At 35.7% G+C, this 18,786-nt stretch overlaps 1 protein-coding gene across 1 annotated transcript; it reads left to right on the top strand.

Annotated features, from left to right (window-relative positions):
• The first annotated feature begins 1,400 nt into the window (after positions 1–1,400).
• LOC131796254 (uncharacterized) lies at positions 1,401–18,276 on the top strand. The gene is made up of 13 exons (XM_066169573.1): positions 1,401–1,456; positions 1,910–1,981; positions 2,335–2,406; positions 2,956–3,027; positions 3,222–3,293; positions 12,098–12,169; positions 12,435–12,509; positions 12,618–12,696; positions 12,871–12,962; positions 13,254–13,462; positions 14,726–14,851; positions 15,947–17,500; positions 17,825–18,276. Exons 1-13 carry the CDS (start codon positions 1,401–1,403, stop codon positions 18,274–18,276), a joined length of 3,003 nt encoding a protein of 1,000 aa, XP_066025670.1.
• The last annotated feature ends 510 nt before the right edge of the window (positions 18,277–18,786 follow it).

Below are 18,786 nucleotides of genomic sequence, written 5' to 3'. Positions count from 1 at the left end.
ATCTCTTCACCGCAGTACGGAGACTTGTTATCATTCCTCTCTTCCAGGCCTCAACTTCCTCTGCCTGCCCCTTCACAAACACATGCACCCACCTCTTGAAACTTTTTACATTTCATTTTGAAGTGTGTTAATGTTACTAAATCGGAGATTGAAAGATATATCTCTTCCTGAATTGTCTTTCACATAAAAGTAATTATTCACTTGAGTTCATTCCTTTAGCTGATTTCTTTAATTGCATTAAATGGAATTTTTTTTGGTGCCCAGAGAAAGCAGACGAAGGATTTTTTCATGTATGTGCGTGTGTTTGATCGATTATCTTTCTAATTACCAAAAATAATCCTTTTTTTTAGGGAATTATCTTCAAATAGGATAGCATCCCTATCTGAAAGAGTTTTTGCTGCACTTGTAAATCTGAGGCGTTTGTGAGTGAAACTACATGAAATTGCATTCATTAGAGAATTATGATTATAAGTTTTTTCAGGAATGAAAATGGTCCGTTAGGCTATCCTTTTTGATACGAGGTAGCTCTCATAACCATACAGTGAACATGCTCAGCCCCATTTCAAGTTTATAAATTTCCATAACTTATGTGGTTTTTCTAAGTACATTTTTCCTTTTGTTAGACAGGTTTTCCGCTGAAACTTTATTTTCACAGTATTTCTTTAATGGAATACCCATTACTATCAAATTATTTCCATGTATTTATTTTTTTTCTATTTATTCAGGTACATATCTTCAACTTTGATTGTCTCTTTACCCGATAAAGTGTTTGCCAACTTAACAAGACTTACAAGACTGTAAGTGACAATCCTCAATGAAAAACAAAGGCAATAATATGGAGATTATCATGCATTGATAGACTATTACATTTTTCTGTGTCTAAAACGTTACTTTTTTACAGCATACCTAAATAAATCATTATTGTATACATTTCACAAATGAAGAGGACTGAATTTGTCAAGACAGCATGAATTTAATTTTTATTAATCAACCATCAACCAAGTGCCCTAAAATGGTCACGGTTGGTGCTTCACTTCCATGAAGGGGTTTATTTATTTTATCAACACCACGAAATTGCTGAACATTTTTGTGCTTTTTTGACGGCGAAATAAAATCGAAAACAGAGAAATTGCTTTCATTGAATTTCGCAAGAGCCGAATTTTTTGAAGATGAGTACCAAATCTAGTGCTCCTGAAATTTGATTCGAAATCAAGGGCGTGGTAATCACATACAGAAACCCGCACAATTGTAGCTTTGGAAATAGGAAAGCATTTACGTATCTCTTTTATTTATTCATTTGTTTTTCATTCTTATATTTGTTTATGTATTTATCTATTTATTCATATTTTCTTTACACTGATCTCTTAGCTATCTATTTACATAGGGATTTATCGTCCAACATGATCGCTTCTCTATCCAGTGAAGTGTTTGCCAACTTAAACAGTCTTTTCAAGCTGTAAGTGACTCTTAACAATGCCGTTAAAAACCAAAGCACAAAAATATTTGAGGAACTGTGTGTTGATATTGATAAAGCTGATGTTCACCTAGTGCTGTCCGTGGCGGTAACTGGATGCATCATCAAGGCCACGGTTTGAACATCACTTAAATGAAAGCATTTCTTGCTTTCCAAACATAACCATGCTTTAGGGACAGGAAAATAAATTCTTACAATGAGAGCTTGTTTTTTTTTAAATGTTTCTAAGGGCCGAATTTTTGTGCAGCTGATTACCAGTGCTTTCAAATTTGTGTTTTAACATGCTCGAGCTTAGCTTCAGTAAACGGAGAAATACATATTTAATCATCCATTTTATTCGTTTATTTGTTTATCTATGCAATATGAATTTATTCATATACTTATTTTTCATTGATTTCTAAACTAGTGTAATTTTCTCTTTGTCTTTTTATTAAGGGATTTATCCTCAAACATGATTGCCTCTCTAGCTAGTGAAGTGTTTGCTAACCTAAACAGTCTTTTTAAGCTGTAAGTGACGCCAGAATAACCCGTTGAAAACCGAAGCACACAAATCAATGGAGGTGTTGTACATGGATATTGTCGAAATACTCAGTAAAATTTCCTGTGTCTCTTCAAACTAGTATTTAACCTAAAGGTGTAGGTACCTTATACAACCACGCACACGAACATAGCTCTGGAAATCGTGAAAAAAATATTTTGTTTACGTATCTCTTTCATCTATCTAGACACTCATTTATTCATTTTTATTTATCTATATATTTTTATATTTTATTTACTTATTTTTGTGTTTATCTATTCGTTCATGTATTTGTTTTAATACCTCTTAATTAACCCAATTACATATTTGTCTTTTTTTTCAGGGATTTATCCTCAAACATGATTACTTCTCTACCCAATAAAGTGTTTGCCGACTTAAAAGATCTTTATGAGCTGTAGGTGACACACCTTGATGAAATACACACAATTTCCTGTTTCTGAAGCATGATATTATAACTGCACGCGGTGAAGACACTATCATTATATGCATTTAGCATGTGACTGGAACGGAATGTTATCGGGAGATCATAAGGAGTTGATAATGTTCTTTTGATGTTGTTCATGGCGGTAACCAGCTGCATTAACGTGGATACAGTTTCTAGCGTTTCTTGCTTTACAAACACTACTGAAGTTTTGAACGTTTAAGTAAAAGGGAAAATCTTATAAAGAGAGCTTGCTTTTTAACTAGTGGTTCCGTGAGCCGACTACTTTGCAAGTGATCACTGCATTCAGTGCTGTACAATTCTGTTTTTATATAAAGGGTGTAATGACCATATGCGCACATCCTCTGGGGCTTAGTTTCAGAAATCATGAAAATGTATTTTCAGTTATCAACTTGCTTATTGACTAAGGAGTTTATACCGTGTATAAATCTGTTTACTAATATACTTTTTTTAAATTTTCTCATCTTTCTCTCATTAATCTATTTTTCGGTTATTCTTCAGGGATTTATCTTCGAACATGATAAACTATTTACCTCGCAAGGTGTTTGCCAACTTAACAGATCTTGGGTGGCTGTAAGTGACACTTCACATACCCGTTGACAACTAGAGTACAACGATAATTGGAGTTGCAGTGCATTGATGAAATACTGTAGCTTTCTTCTCGCAGTGACGTTTCAATTTCATGTTTGAATGAATTTGCATTTATCTATTTAATTACTTGTCTATTTATCTCTTTATTATTTCATTCAATTATTTTCTTTTTACAGGGATCTATCTTCAAACATGATTACGTCACTACCTGATGACATATTTTTCAACTTAACAACACTTTGGTGGCTGTAAGTGACACAAGAAACACCTGATGAAAACATCAGTCTATTTATGCAACATGAGACGACTATTATCATTGTGCATGACGAAGATATTATCCTTGTAGACATTAGCATGGCCATGGTTTCACTTTTTTGATAAGATTTTTCACTTTTGAAACATGCCTGATGCTGTCTATTTTAAAGAGAACTAGTTTTCATAAAATGTTGGAAGATTTTGATCCACCACATCAAACAGGGACATGGAGACCATATTCACAGTAACACACGATTCTGACCCCTGAAATATTAAATTAATATTTTTTATTTATTATTAATGACAATTTACCAATCATTGCTCTTTTTTTGGGTGTGATTATACATTTATCTCTATATTTGAGTATTCATTTGTTTATTTATCGAATTGTCTACTTTTCAATTTAATCAGAGATTTATATTCGAACAAGATTACTTCTCTACCTGGCAATGTTTGTTCCAACTTAAGTAGTCTTTTTATCCTGTAAGTGACTAAAGACATACCCGATGAAAAGCTAAGCACAATAATGGGTAAAAGGTTGCCATGCATTGATATTGGCCCAGAACACCATGTAGTTTCCTGTTTTTAAAGTAAGATCTTACCGTAAACGTTGAAGACTCTATTCTTGCATACATTTTGCATCTGAAGACTACGAGTTGCTGTCCATGGTGGCAATCGGCTGCATCAACATGGCCATGAGTTTTGCTTCACCTTTAGGAAAGGATTTTACACCCAATGAAGATAACTCGATCAAGTCGTGAACATGTTTGTAACAGGAAACAAAATCTGGAGACTAAAATTCGCGCATAAGCTCGAGCGATGTTCTGGAAATCTAAGAAAGATATCTTCATCTATCCATTTCAAATTGTTATGAATGTGTGTTTAGTTATTTCTAACCCTATCTTTCTATTGATTTCTTCATTCGTTTATATACCTATCTTTTAATTGCCTTTGTATTTTTGTAATTAATCATTCATTCAGGCGTTTATCTAAAAACATGATTGTTTCCCTGCCTGATGAAGTGTTTTCTGACTTAGAAAGTATTTATTGGCTGTAAGTGACCCAAAACTAAGTATAATTATATATCACAGAGTAAAAATTTTTCCTCCTGGCTCACCGGCAACCAATGCTAGTCTTAGCGCGCCAGCTTATAAAACACCAAGAACAAAGAATTAATAATTTTATATATTTGATTGATTTCTTTTATAAGTTGTGCATTTATTTATTTTATTCGAGCATTAATTTTTATTGATCCTTTTGATATATTTACTCATATATCTGCCTGTTTTAGTCAGGCTTTTATACTCAAACATGATTACCTGTCTAACTGATTAAGTGTTTGCCAACTTAACAAACTCTGGCTGTGAGTGACACCAGACAAACCTAACACAATAAAAAAAATATGATGAAAAAAAGTAATTTCCATTTTCGCAAGGACGATTTCTTCACTGCTCACGGGGAGGATATTATAATGAAGAAATGTGAAATGGTTTCCGTGTTTACATAGCCTGATGTAAACACGCAGGAGGTTGGGAGAACACGAGATAAGCGTAGAAAACCACGACGCGAAGCGGAGTGGTTTCCAGCTTATCGAGTCCAAAGTGTTAACCGGCTACATCATTATGGCTACTTGTATACAGGGATTGTGTGCTTGACCACGATTCTTTGAGGGTCTTAATGGGGTGATGGCTTTTACGGCTAAAATCAATCGGTTTTTGTCACCAAAAAAATTATTCACGGTTGACATTTTTTACGACTATCCTTTAAAATTTGTCAATTTCTAAGACTAAATTTATTTGTCCGTTTTACGGCTATCAGTTAACCCCATTGAGACCCTCTTATCTAGGTTTTTAACATTTTTCGAGAGAAAAACTGAACATTTTGCCAAGAGAACTTGCTTTCTTAAAGTTTTCTCGAAAAAAGATTTATGTAGGTAATCACTGCATCCAGTGCTCCACATTTTTTTAAACATCGAGGGCGTACCGTGACACCTTGACGAGCATAGTTCCAGAGATCTAAAAGATGTGGTTTTATCCATCTAGTTTTATCATTAATTAGTTTAAATTAGTCATGTCTCAATTTTTTTATTTATTTACGTATTTCAATATTAATGTATCTCTTCATCAATATATTTTTCAATTGCTTGTTTCATCAGGGATTTATCTTCCAACATGATTGCTTCTTTACCTGGTGAAGTGTTTTCTAACTTAAGAATTATGGATAGCCTGTTAGTAGCATAAACTTTACCCAATAAAAACAAACTAGGCGTAGCAATAGACAAAATAATGTTATGCATTGATATTGATAAAATATCATAAAGTTAACCGTTTCTAGAGCTAGATATTCTTGTTGCAAGCCGTGGAGAAACAATTGAAATAATGTTGCATGAGAAGAGAACTGATTGTTTTGAGTAGACCATGAGCAGTTGATGTTCTCTTCAAGTTGTTCATGAAGGTAACTAACTGTGTTAATATGGCCAAGGTTTTTACTCCACTTTTACGAAGGGACTTTTTACTTAGTCATATTTACTTGACTTGCAAATATTTTTGTAACATGAAGAAAGAATATCTTATAAAGAGAAAACAGTTTCCTTTGTAGTTTCTGAAGGGCGAATTTACGCCAAGCTTCGTCTTCATACACTATCTCAAGCATTCGATTTAGTTGTTAAATAAAAGGCTTCTTTCATTCAGGGATTTATCTTCCAACATGATTACATCGCTACCTGTCAAAGTGTTTGCGAACTTAACAAAGCTTATGTGGCTGTGAGTGATACAAGTCTCGCCCGATTAAAACTAACACAAAATGAATGAATGAATGGACCTGCAGAACATTGGCATTGATAAGATAAATTTCATGTTTATTAAGATAGGGAATTTTTTACTGTACCGTTGCAGCCAAGGTATCAGAATTGTACACATTTCATTTGTGTGAGAGGCCATGAGCTGTTGATCTCCTGTTGATGTTGTCTATGTTGGTATCCAGCTGCATCACACCTGTTATAGTTTATGCTTCACTTTTATGAAATCAGTTTGTACTTTACCATTATTTCTTAAGTTTTGACAATTGTAATAAGATAGCTGAAAACGTTACTAAAAAAACTTTCCTTCAAATGGTGCCGGGGGGGAGGGGTACTTCCTAGTTATAAGCTGATAGGGCAGTGCGTCTGGATGGGGTCGCGTTTTCACGACTGGATTCAAAAGAGTTACTAGAATGGGGTCTCACATTTGCGGGATATTGAGGGAAGGGGGGAGGGGTAATTCTAGTAAAAAAAATTCTAGTTGAAAAAGTTTTTAGCGTATTACCCAAAGTGGTCTTAAACTGGCCAAAGAATAGGCAATGATCGATGGGGATGTCGAGTTTTCAATTTATTTGTTTGTTTTTGTATTTAAATTTTCACCTACTTATTTATTAATAAAATTATCTCTTTGTCTGGTGAATCAGGGATTTATCTTCAAATAGGATAGCTTCTCTACCTGAGAAAGTGTTTTCCAACTCAAGAATCATCTATGACTTGTAAGTAGTACTAGGCATACCCAATAAAAGGCTAACTACAGTGAAAAATAGAATGTGCAATGAGATACCTATTTCTTTTACCACTTGCAGTCAGAATATCTCGGATTATCCTTGAGTACATTTTTCATTTTAAGAGAACTTATTTTTGTCGAGAGACTATGAGCAGTTGTTAGTGCTCCACTTTAACGAACGAAATATTCACTTTTCCAATATCTTTGACGTTCAGTAAACTGTTTTTACAAGAATATAACTCTTACTAAGAGAGGGTACATATAGAGTGTTTCTGAGAGCATAACCAAAGCTCTACAGTAGCGACCATATACACACGAATGCACGAGCGTAGCCATGGAAATCTGAAAAACAATTATCTCTATCTTATTTTATGATTGATATCTTTATCTAGTTATCCATTTATATGTTTATTTACGAACTCATTGTTTTTTCTTGATAAAGTTTCTTGTATTTTTCTGTTCACTCATTTAGATATTTATCTTCAAACTTGATTACCTCTCTACCTGATAATGTGTTTGCCAACTTAACGGATCTTCATTGGCTGTGAGTGACCCTAGACTTACCCGATTTTTACTGAATGCAGTGAGGATATCATTGTAAACATTTTGCATGAAAAGATAATTGGATGCTGTCAAGAGAACAGGAGTCGATTTTTTCTGAATGTTGTCCATATTGATAACCGGCTGTCTTAACATGACCACGGTTTGTGCTACTCTCTTAGTAAGGGATATTCTACTTTACAAACTTTGTGAATCCGCTTGCAGCGGGAAAAAATGCTCACAAAAAAAGATTGACTTTCATGCGATAGCCGAGTTTTCGAATAGTCTATTACTGACTGCATCCAGATCTTTTCAAATTTATGCAAGTAACCACATAATTCAGCGTGGTGCAACTTACAATAATTTTTTTCAAATACCGACATAATTGTACGAGGCCGTGGGGAGAGTGCAATTTGTTTTCTTTCGGAATATTTTCGAGTGAAAATTCACCCCACTTTACGGGAGAAAATCATGTTATTTTCGTCTATTTATATATGTGAAAAATACTTGTGATAACCTCTGATAATTGTGCAAAAGCACAGCGCGCAAGTCACGTGCAAAAAATATTCATTTACAGCCTACAAACTTACCTCTGCGAAGTGACCTTGTACGCACACCCACGAGTGTAGCTCAGGGAATCTGAAAAATGTATTTTTTTTGTATATCTATTTGCCATAACATCATTATTATAGAAAAAAAAGGAAAAAGCCAAGTAGGAAGTTATTATCATATAAACTTCCCTCTATCTATGTGCCCGGTAGCCGGACAGGTTTTTGCCAGCTTTGTTTGTTTAGTAAGCTTGATATTTATTTATCTCTATTTCAGTCTGTTAATCTATTTATCTAATTTTTGTCGAGTCAGGGATTTATCTTCAAACATGATTGCCTCTCTACCTGATAAAGTGTTTGCCAACTTAAATAGTCTTATTGAGCTGTAAGTTACGTTAGACATACCGATGTAAACCAAAGCCCAAAAATAAATGGAAGTGCTGTGCACTGATATTAATGAAACTTGATAATTTTTCTATTTCTGGAGCAATGAATTTGTATCACACGCATTGAAGATATTATGTTGTCAAGAGACCATGAGCTGGTGATATCTTCTTCTTGTTGTTCAAGGAGGTAGTGCATAGGCACTACGTGACCAATAGAGAAAGATTAAATTGAACAAAGTTGCTTCACTTTTCATTTGTACGCAGTTTTTGAAAACAGAATTAGAAACCTTAGGCTCTTGATGCATATCTGAATTTTTGACAGGATCAAAACCATAACATCTATATTATGTATTTATTTGTATAGGTAACAACATGATTTGGAGTACAATTTGATGTTAATGAGCACGAGTAAATTTTTCAAAGCCTGTAGGGCGAGTTCAATTTGAAGTTATTGAAAAAATTAATTAACATCAAATTGCACTTTAAATCATGTTGTTACTTGTTAATCATTTACACGAAAAAGGCATCACAGAAAGTCAAGACGGACGAAATTTTGGCGGCATTTGCGCTATTTGTAATTTGCACTCGTATTACAACTTTGCACTTGTGTTGCATGGAAAAATGCAAACGTTTTCAACCAATCAGACGCGCGTAATTTTTTCATGTACATGATTAATTAACCTACCGGTATCTAGTTTTGCATTTATCTGTTTATTTATAAATTTACTTGTTTATTTCTCGTTCATTGATCTTAGCCAGTTGTCGATCTTTTCAGAGATTTATCATCGAACGTGCTTGCCTCTCTCCCTGACACAGTGTTTGCCAACCTAAGAAGTCTTGATACTCTGTAAGTGACGTTAGACGTACCTTAAATATATAATCAAAGCAGGATAAGAAATAGAATTTCTCTTCAGTATACAGATATTCATGTTACATGGTGATTTCTTGTGTGAACACGAGTCAAGATATTCACCGCACGTATTTAAGATATCATTGTGAACATTTCGCATGTGAAAATAACTAAAAAATTGTTCATGACAGTGTAATAATGGCTAGTGTCCTTTTAAACGTTTATGCTAATTAATTTTTATTTATCTATCAACTTTTATTTATTTATCATTTATTCGTCAAATTACGAATTTATCTTTGCATCTAATTTTTTTATATTTATTCATTTTCTCTTTCTTTTTGTCTCCTTTTCCATTTACTTAGGTATTTATCTTCAAACAGGATTTCCTCTCTCCACAATAACGTGTTTGCCAAGTTAGCGAGACTTTATTTGCTGTAAGTGACCTTATTATAGGAAACGTTTAATAATTGCTAGAGATATTGGTAGAATATTATTATTCCTGCTTCTGAATTTTCCCTGCACGCAATAAAGATATAATCTTACTTATGAAGATAACTGAATGTCGTCCGTGGCGGTAACAGGTTGCACTAACATGGCCACGCTTTTATGCTTCACTTTAGCAAAGGAATTTTTTATTTTACCAACTTTATTTATGTTGTGAATAATTAATTTACAAGACAAAAAAATCTAATGCGATCCTTAACAATGGTGTTTAGGCCTTCTATCTAAGCTGGTAAATATCTTTCGATATCGAGAGTAAAATCAAGTCAGTTTAGGAAATAGCGATAAATCGTTGTGATACCACGTATTCCTTTAGTGGGTCTATAACAGCCATATTGAATTTCAGAGAAATCCAGTCTTCATATTCAGAAACTAGGAAGGTTCAAAATCTTTGTCAGCACCATGTGGACAAAATTTACTGAACTCTTTCTTGAAAAATTGAAAATTGTAAACTTTTCGGGCATAGCAAGAGTTTTAAACTAGAACTATCGGTTGCAGTCTGTACTTCGACAGACGACGCAAAAAGTTACTTATATGAAGCCTAAACCTTACTCTGAAAACAGTCAATTCAATTATATATTTTTGTTTTCATTAATCTAAATATTCATTTCGTCATATATTTATGTATCGTTTCAGGGATTTATCGTCAAACAGGATTTCTTCTCTGCCTGTTGCAGTATTTACCAACCTAAGGGGCCTTCGTCAACTGTAAGTGACAATTGTCGTATGGATAAAATATGACGAAATATGAGGAATTTTTTCTTCTAAAGCAATATTATCGTCACTTAACAAAGTTGAGATATTGAAATATTCAAGCGTGTCTTAAATCAAGGACGAAGATACCACATACGCACATACGCAAGAATCTACCTCCGGAAATCTAACTTTAATTTGCTTGCAGCAATTTTAATAAATGGAATGAGAACTTTATCTACATCAATGTCTGAGTATTATACTCAACTTTGCCAACTGATGAGGGCATTCATACAAGCCTAAGGTTTAAATGCTGAAAGTCAGGTAGTTCTTTTTAAGTGCACTCAAAATATCTCGGAAGTATCATTAAGGAAAAAACATGGTCCACTAGGTTTTTTTCTTCTTGACAAGAAGCAGCACGCACGTTATATTGGCCGACAGTTCATTGAAACTTTGATTTATGCTATGACCTCTCTATCGATCTATTTACCTATTTACACGGGTCATTATTCATTTATTTTGAATTGATTTATTTAGGGATTTATCTTCAAACATGATCACCTCTCTTCCTGATAAAGTGTTAGCGAACGTGAAATATCTTTGGTACCTGTAAGTGACAAGGGAGACTGGAGCCCATCATGGAAAGCGCAACACTAATTAACAAATAGATTCCAAGTTTCCGTGCGTCTGTTCAGTAATAGATCACAGATGACGTCAAAATGTGGTAAGAACAAAAAAGTGGCACACGAGGCGCAGCTCATTTTGACGTCCTCTGTGATCTATTACTGAACAGGCGCACGGCAACTTGGAATCTATTTGTTTTATATAATAAAGAATTTTAGAAAGTTTTAATGATGACGTCATCTATGTCTGTCCTCCAATAGATGATAACTGAGAACCAATCAGAATGCATGCATAACAGAGCTTATTATATAAATTGTATTGCCACACACCTGTACATAGATATTGATGAAATATGTTGATTTTTCTTTTTCCCTGCGATGATATTTGAGGGTTTTCCATCATCACTCGCACATGCGCATTAAGAAGAGACAAAAAAACGACTTTAGTCTAAGATGTGACTCTCACGGTGGATATTTACGCAGTAAAGGTTTTATTACTGTCAAAATTCGGCACGGGTCTGAAATCTTGGAAATATTCGGGAAACAGCTTTAGAAAAAAAACACTATACTTACTTTTTATTAATAAAGTATCTTTTTTCGTGAGGTGTAGATACCATAACATCAAGGTTCCTCCATTCTATAGTTTTGATGAAACTACTTTGTTTTAGATTACTAAATGATAATCGGTTACAGCATGTGCCATATCAAGCCTTCTATCACATGAACCATTTAAAACTGCTGTAAGTAAACAAAAAGGTAGATGTACCAACAAAATTTGTCTTTTTTGCCATATGATTTGTTTTTAAAACTAAATTCCATGTTTTCCAAAGGTGCCTCTCGGTAAAAGGAAAATGTTGCTTGATAAAAACATAGCATATTACGAGATGTGATGTTCATGTTTTCTTTGACGTTTTTAACCTTAACAGTAGGAAGTAAGATTTAATCCATCTTTACAACTTGCATTTCGAGAAAGAAAGAAAAAAATGATAGAATGAGAGCAAAACCGAAATCCTTTCCCTTTTTTTAATCCATTCGCCATTGACCAATTAAAACGAGATATTTTTTCAGTGAGAACATCATCTGGTAAATTCTTAAAATCTTAACACCTTTGAGAATGTTACTTTCATTCCAGAACACTGTCTGACAATCCGATAGAAAAAATTGAGCCGAAGGCATTTGGTCTCTCTTATCATGAATTAAAAATGTGAGTCGTCACTTGATTCTTTTATATTATGAAAGTTGAAATGCACCTAAAGTATATAAACTATCTCGCAAATCAGTCATTTGCTTAAGCCTCCAGTTTCTGTAAATAATCTATTCTCGCATCTGGTATATAACGATGTTTTCAAGCCCAACCTAGTCCAATAATTATACATTATTCTTCACGCCACCGATAATATCACAAAGTGAGAGTCTGTTTTGCTGAATAGTATCTATTTATTCATTTACTCACTTTATTTTTACAACAGATTTCTTCTACGAACTTCATTGAAAACGATTGCCTCTGACATCTTTTCAAGCAATCACCCTCAAGATTTTCGAATGTAAGGCATTTTTATTGATTAAGTGATGATCTTTGATGATTGGGAACATGCCAGTCAGCGAGTATGATACAATTCGATAATTTTAAAAATTCTTTCTTGTTGTTACAGAACTTTGACGAACAGAATCACCAGGGTGATAGACTACAATTACCCATCTGGCAACGGGAAGCACTCCTTGTATCTGTCAGTATGATTAGTTGTAGGACACTGCATGGGCCAGGATGCATAAATCAGATAATATAAAAGTACACCTCGTATATCTCGTTAAAATTGTGTTTAGTCACGTAATCAATCTACAGTTGGCCTTTGAATATCACTCTATAATCTTATTTTGCTTCAATAACGAATCATACTGACATAGGTAATTTATGTAATTGGCCCGGGTGACGTGAGAATCAAAGCGGTTCCTCCTCCCTTGACAGATCCTCCTTCAAGGAACTGTCATGTCCCAGGGTAAATTTAATTGAATAGACGGTTTATTCATTGCAAATCCTAACCGAATACTACCGAAAGCTGTGTTTGGAGGCTTAGCTATATGGCTTTGACCCCCTTAATGAAGATTATGAAAGGATTGTGTGGCTAACAATATAACCGACTATTAAAGTTCTATACAATTTAGCGTGCCCTCGAAGATATTTCATTCTGTTCTTGTAATAGAACTGTTGACATTGAAATTACCATTTTGGAAAAGAGCCTGAGCTTGTTGGGGTCTTTAAACACTACTGATTTATAATTTTTCCTCAGCAATCCTCTTGAAACACGCGACGAAGCCATCACAGTTCCTTCAACAGTGTCTCCATCTGTTATATCTTTTCTACATAAAGTGGGATTCAGAAAGACAGCCTCTGAAAGTAACTACTTCATATTTCTACCCTGTCCTTTGGGTACATTTTCACATCACGCCTTGTTTACCTCGGAACTAGATTCAGATATCTGCTCAGATTGTCCACCAGGTATGCTATCTTTGATTACAGAGAGCACTTAAAGAAAATGTGTAAATTTAATTAGAGTTGTGTCTGCTTCACTATAGTTAACACCACGACAAAAGAAAATACAGTAGGTTGCATGAATGCCTTTATGCATTTTATACATATGCGTATACACGGGAACAATATGGTGTCTGCACGGGTGCAGTTACTAGAAGCTACACTAGCCATGATGTTTGCCTCCGATTTCATGTCTCTGGCGTTGGAACTTTCTTCAAAGAGGACCAAATACCTCGCAATGCGGCAGTGTGAAATTCTTGGCTTAGAATTTAACCGACTGGTCAACAGTCGAGATTCTATTAAAGTTTAGAGCATGAAGCAACATGATTGACTCACATGGCAGAGTAACCTCTTTACAAAGAATCAAGGAAAGTCATCCCTTTAAAAGCGTTTCAAACGGTTGAATCTTGTATGCGTTGGTCCAGCTATGACATATCTCTTCAAGCTAACACGAAATAAGTCTCAATGATATTTGCTTTTAAATGGTTAAGAATTTGAACTGCGGATAAAGACGTTAATGAAAGTGATCCTCGCAGTAATGTGCACTACTTAGGCAGTAGTGAAAATAAGGCCTGAAAAAAATTCAGGCCTGTACGGGATTTGAACCCATGACCTCTGCGATACCGGTGCAGCGCTCTACCAATTGAGCTAACAAGCCAACTGGGAGCTGGTCATGAAGTTTGTTCTAAATAAACCCGTGAAGTGATGAATAAATGGTTAAGAATATATGAAAGTCATATATTTGAACTGCGGATAAAGACGTTAATCATTAACGTCTTTATCCGCAGTTCAAATATATGACTTTCATATATTCTTAACCATTTATTCATCACTTCACGGGTTTATTTAGAATAAACTTCATGACCAGCTCCCAGTTGGCTTGTTAGCTCAATTGGTAGAGCGCTGCACCGGTATCGCAGAGGTCATGGGTTCAAATCCCGTACAGGCCTGAATTATTTTCAGGCCTTATTTTCACTACTGCCTAAGTAGTGCACATTACTGCGAGGATCACTTTCATTAACGATATTTGCTTTTGTTGTGGTAGAAAGAATATGTACTTGTCAGACTGAGTGGCTGAGCTGGACGAGAAATTATTTGGCTCGAGATCATGACGTGCAGACCTAGCGCAGCAACAAAACAAAAACGACCGTGAAAGCAAAATGAAAAACAAACGAAAAAACAAGTTAACTTGTCAGCTAGGGGTGGTAGCCAGTGATTTTCTATTTTCAGGTGGATTTTACTCTGATAATCTTGCCTTTGTGGCGAAAGGCTGTAAGAAATGTCCGAATGGGTCTTACGTTGCATATGACAAGAAACCTGGAAAATCAGTGTTAGATTGCAAGACTTGTCCTCTGGGTAAGCAAGCACCGATTACGTACCTTTACATAGAAGAGATGCCTTATGGTAGAATTTATTCAAGGCATATACCCAACCAAGTGATTTATAGTCTCTTGACCCAACGTGTAAGGTTGCAAAAGATATTCCAGTAGCTCTTCAGAGATTTAAGGCCTCTCTTTAGTCGAAAGATAGAGAGTTTTCAAACGAGAATAAGAGAATATAATTTGAAACCGTGCATGGGAAAATATATTATATCGCTTTTCCGTTCAACAGCCAAATTTTCTGAGCATCCGTTAACCATCCGTTAGAGATTTTCCTCTCAAACGATAGAGGCGTTAGCCTTTCCTTCGAACGCTTACAGATGTCCGTTAGAGCCGTTAGCGTAGCTGTTATGAAAATGTTGTTCTTAATTGTTGTTCATTGAAGTTTATTGGTAAATTGACTTTTCATCGTTTGTTTTAAGATGTAAGAATCAGGCTAATTAATCATGCATTGATCACGACGTTTCGATTACGTTTCTTCGCCTAGGTCGCCCGACGTAGACTAGCAGTCGAAACGTTGCGATCATTACACAGTTGATTAGCCTCACTATTTCATCGTGCGACACACCATAAAACGTTCATTTATTTATTAGTCTAATGATAAACAGAACATTGATCAGATTTAGATTTGGCCCAGTAATGGCCGTAAGCAAATTATGAAAATAGCAACTTAAAATCAATGGATTGGATGTGGGAGGAAGCAAACGCCCTGAGTTTCAAACGTTGAGCATAAGCTATGCATAACGTAGTAATTCATGTAAATCATTCATGTAAATTTTAAAATCTGTATATAACCACATTTATAATCTTATTTTGCGATGTACAAAGGCTTATATAATATTGTTATAACTATTGCTATTAGTTTGTTTTGTTTTTTTGAGGGCCATTAGGTTATCAGTTTTATTACTGTCAAATGTTACCCTCATTAAATAAAGTCTTACCTACCTACCTGCCTACATGGGTATGCAGTCTGTGTTAATCACTTAATTTAGTTCTATGCCGAAGTTTTAAGATATCATAACCGGCTTGAACAAAAACTTCAAAACTATTTAACGATCCATTCCTCTATTAGGAACCGAAACTGACTTTTTCGCTGGACATCGAGCTTGTCCATGCTTAAAAGGTCATTATCGAACCCACCTATTTGAGGGATGTCGCGAATGTGGTAAAGATGGACTTGTTTGCCAGAAAGAATATGCCTCTTTGAGACCTGGTTATTGGTGGCAATGGCGTAACGATTCTTACAAACGTCGTTATCAAGATTTTATAAAAAATCTCGCGGAATCTAAACCAGCATTAGATGAGCATTCTGTGCAGTATCCTTATGCACTCCCAACGCCGTATAGGTGCCAAGTACCAGAGTCCTGTAAGGGTGGATTGGACTCACCATGTGCAGATGGATATGAGGGACCTATTTGCTCTGTATGCACCTCAGGATACTACAAGCAATTCCACAGATGCAAAAAATGCCCATCAAAATCATGGATCGTGGGACAGTTATCTCTTGTTGCTGTCATTTTATTAATAACATTTTCTCTGTTGGCATGGAAGAGGAAAACGAAGCTTAAAACAGAGCGTGCTCTCGATCTTATGGACAAATCCTTATCCAAATTTAAAATCTTGATAGGATTTTACCAAGTCACTCATGGCTTACTAGACGTTTTCTCTTATATCAGCTGGCCAGACTCGTTAGAAGTTGTTGCAAGGTATTCAGGAATACTGCAGATGAATTTGCTTCAGGTGGCACCCATTCACTGCCTTTTTCCAGGATTACACATGAACGCGTTTGGAGACTTGTTTCTAATCTTGTCATTGAATGCAATTGTCATCATCGCTTCGGGTTTGATCTTTGACATTCGCAAGATGATTATCTTTGGCAATAAAAGCTTACTTGACGAAGAAAAGTTAGCCAAAACTTCACAACTGAAAGAAATCGTGTTCAAAAATCTGTTTTTCATCCTTTATGTGACTTATTTGACTTCGTTTTCAAAGACAGCCAGTGTTCTGCCACTTGCTTGCCGTAAACTGTGCAAGGACAAAAATGAACAGCTGTGCAACGAGTACCTCAAAGCAGACTACAGCGTGAAATGCCAAGGCCAAACATATGACCAATTGCTGATTGTAGCCTACATTTCCATTGCGTACATCTTTGCCCTACCTGCTGCGTCTTTTGTCGCCCTTTGGAGGCATCGGCGAGCAATATCAACCACAGTAAACTGTGATGGGTCACACGTTGACAAGGAAACCGTTGGAGGACTGCGGTTTCTTTTCGAAAACTACAAACCGTGCTCATGGTATTGGGAGCTGGTTGAAATGTCTCGGAGAGTAATTCTTACCTCTGGCCTTATTCTCGTGGGTCATGAAAGCAGGTCCTACATTGGTCTGGCATGGGTCGTGGCTGGTGTGTATGGAATTCATTTCTCTTGGATGAGACCCATACAGGACCCATTCGAAAACAGATTAATGACGACTTCCCTCGCCGTTACAGTTGTCAACTTAGGTATCGGTGCTGTCAGCAAAATTCCAGCAGAAAATATATCGAACGCAGAGGATAAACACATGGATGCCATTTCAATGAAGATACTGATTCTTGGAGCAAATACTCTCGTGATTGGGCTTCTCGTTGGTAAGAAGTAGTAATAAGTACTCTTATTTTATGCACTAAATATTTGAATCGTAATATCTCTTTTTGCTCGCCAATTTGCACATAACTAAGTTGATAAAGCAGTATTAAAGTTTTTGTTTTATGAAAGTTTTTTGATCAGAAATAACCCTTATATAACCCTTATATTGATTTTACCTTTGCTGTTGGTTGAAATAATCCGTGCGCGTTTGGAATATTAGTCAAAGGACAGTCCAATATTTAACTTATCTAACTGAACAGCCATGTGATATGGAGAACGAATCTGAAAAGATACAATCATTTGAATTCTATTTATTTTATCTGCAGTTCAATACCTGGTGTACGTATATCAGTACTTCAAAGAGTGGCGTAAGAACCCGCAATGGTCCATCTCGTGCTGCTTGGCCGTGCTCCTTCCTCTTAATGATTTGCATGGCGAAATTCGCGGTATGGTTGGAAAGAACATGCTTAAAGCACAGCTTCAGACAAGTATGATTAGAAAACCTTCCATTGCAAAAGACCGTGGAGCTCTGAGTTTCACTCTGTCTCGAGGAGAACGTAGAGGTAATGACGAGAATACAACAAATTCACTTGAGCAAAACTTGATGGTAAAGAAACATCGCAAGTACCGCCGAATAATGAAGAATGACCATGGGACACAAACAGAGGCCACTTCGCCACCGATTCTTACTTCTCGCGGGTTATTGGAACCAGCATACATCTCTGTGAGTACTGAATATTGTTTCTTTACCAAAATGGTCTATGTTGTAATCAGGTAATTTAGTGTTAACAGCTGAGTAGAAAACGTAAATTGGCCACCGTGAAGAATTAAACGGCTGACGTTTCGAGCGTTAGCCCTTCGCAATCGCTCTGACGAGGGGCTAACACTCGAAACGTCAGCCTTTTAACTCTTTACGGTGGCCAATTTACGTTTTCTACTCAGTTGTTAGCACGATACCTGCTATACGCTCCCATCGACGCAGCACCACAGTTTCTTTAGAAACTTACCTCCTTTATTTATATGTTGTAATCAATTGTACATAGTAGGTTGACATGCGCGGCATTCATAAGGAACTTCGTTTTTATTTACGCTGTGACAAAATACATTTTAATACCGATTAGAAAACAAAATTTTTACGAAGAGTTACTCAAAAAGGGGAACAAGAAAGGCGAAACTAGCGAAGTCACACTCACCACGTGTGCCCCACGAAATGCTTGCGGGAAATGTTTGGTCTGACGTCAACATTCCATATTTTGTTTATGTTGAGACACCCTAAAAATGACAAAGG

Source organism: Pocillopora verrucosa, chromosome 7 (assembly GCF_036669915.1).
Source record: "Pocillopora verrucosa isolate sample1 chromosome 7, ASM3666991v2, whole genome shotgun sequence".
In the NCBI taxonomy this organism is placed as follows: Eukaryota; Metazoa; Cnidaria; class Anthozoa; order Scleractinia; family Pocilloporidae; genus Pocillopora; species Pocillopora verrucosa.
This window is presented reverse-complemented; position numbering and strand designations above follow the sequence as displayed.

Bases quoted from the DNA above. Each gene is read 5' to 3' on its own strand.
- LOC131796254 (XM_066169573.1), top strand. From the start codon at position 1,401: ATGATCGCTTCTCTATCCAGTGAAGTGTTTGCCAACTTAAACAGTCTT. The intron at 12,170-12,434 runs GTGAGTCGTCAC...TTTTTACAACAG, and splicing joins TCTTATCATGAATTAAAAAT to ATTTCTTCTACGAACTTCAT. The intron at 12,963-13,253 runs GTAAATTTAATT...ATTTTTCCTCAG, and splicing joins AGGAACTGTCATGTCCCAGG to CAATCCTCTTGAAACACGCG.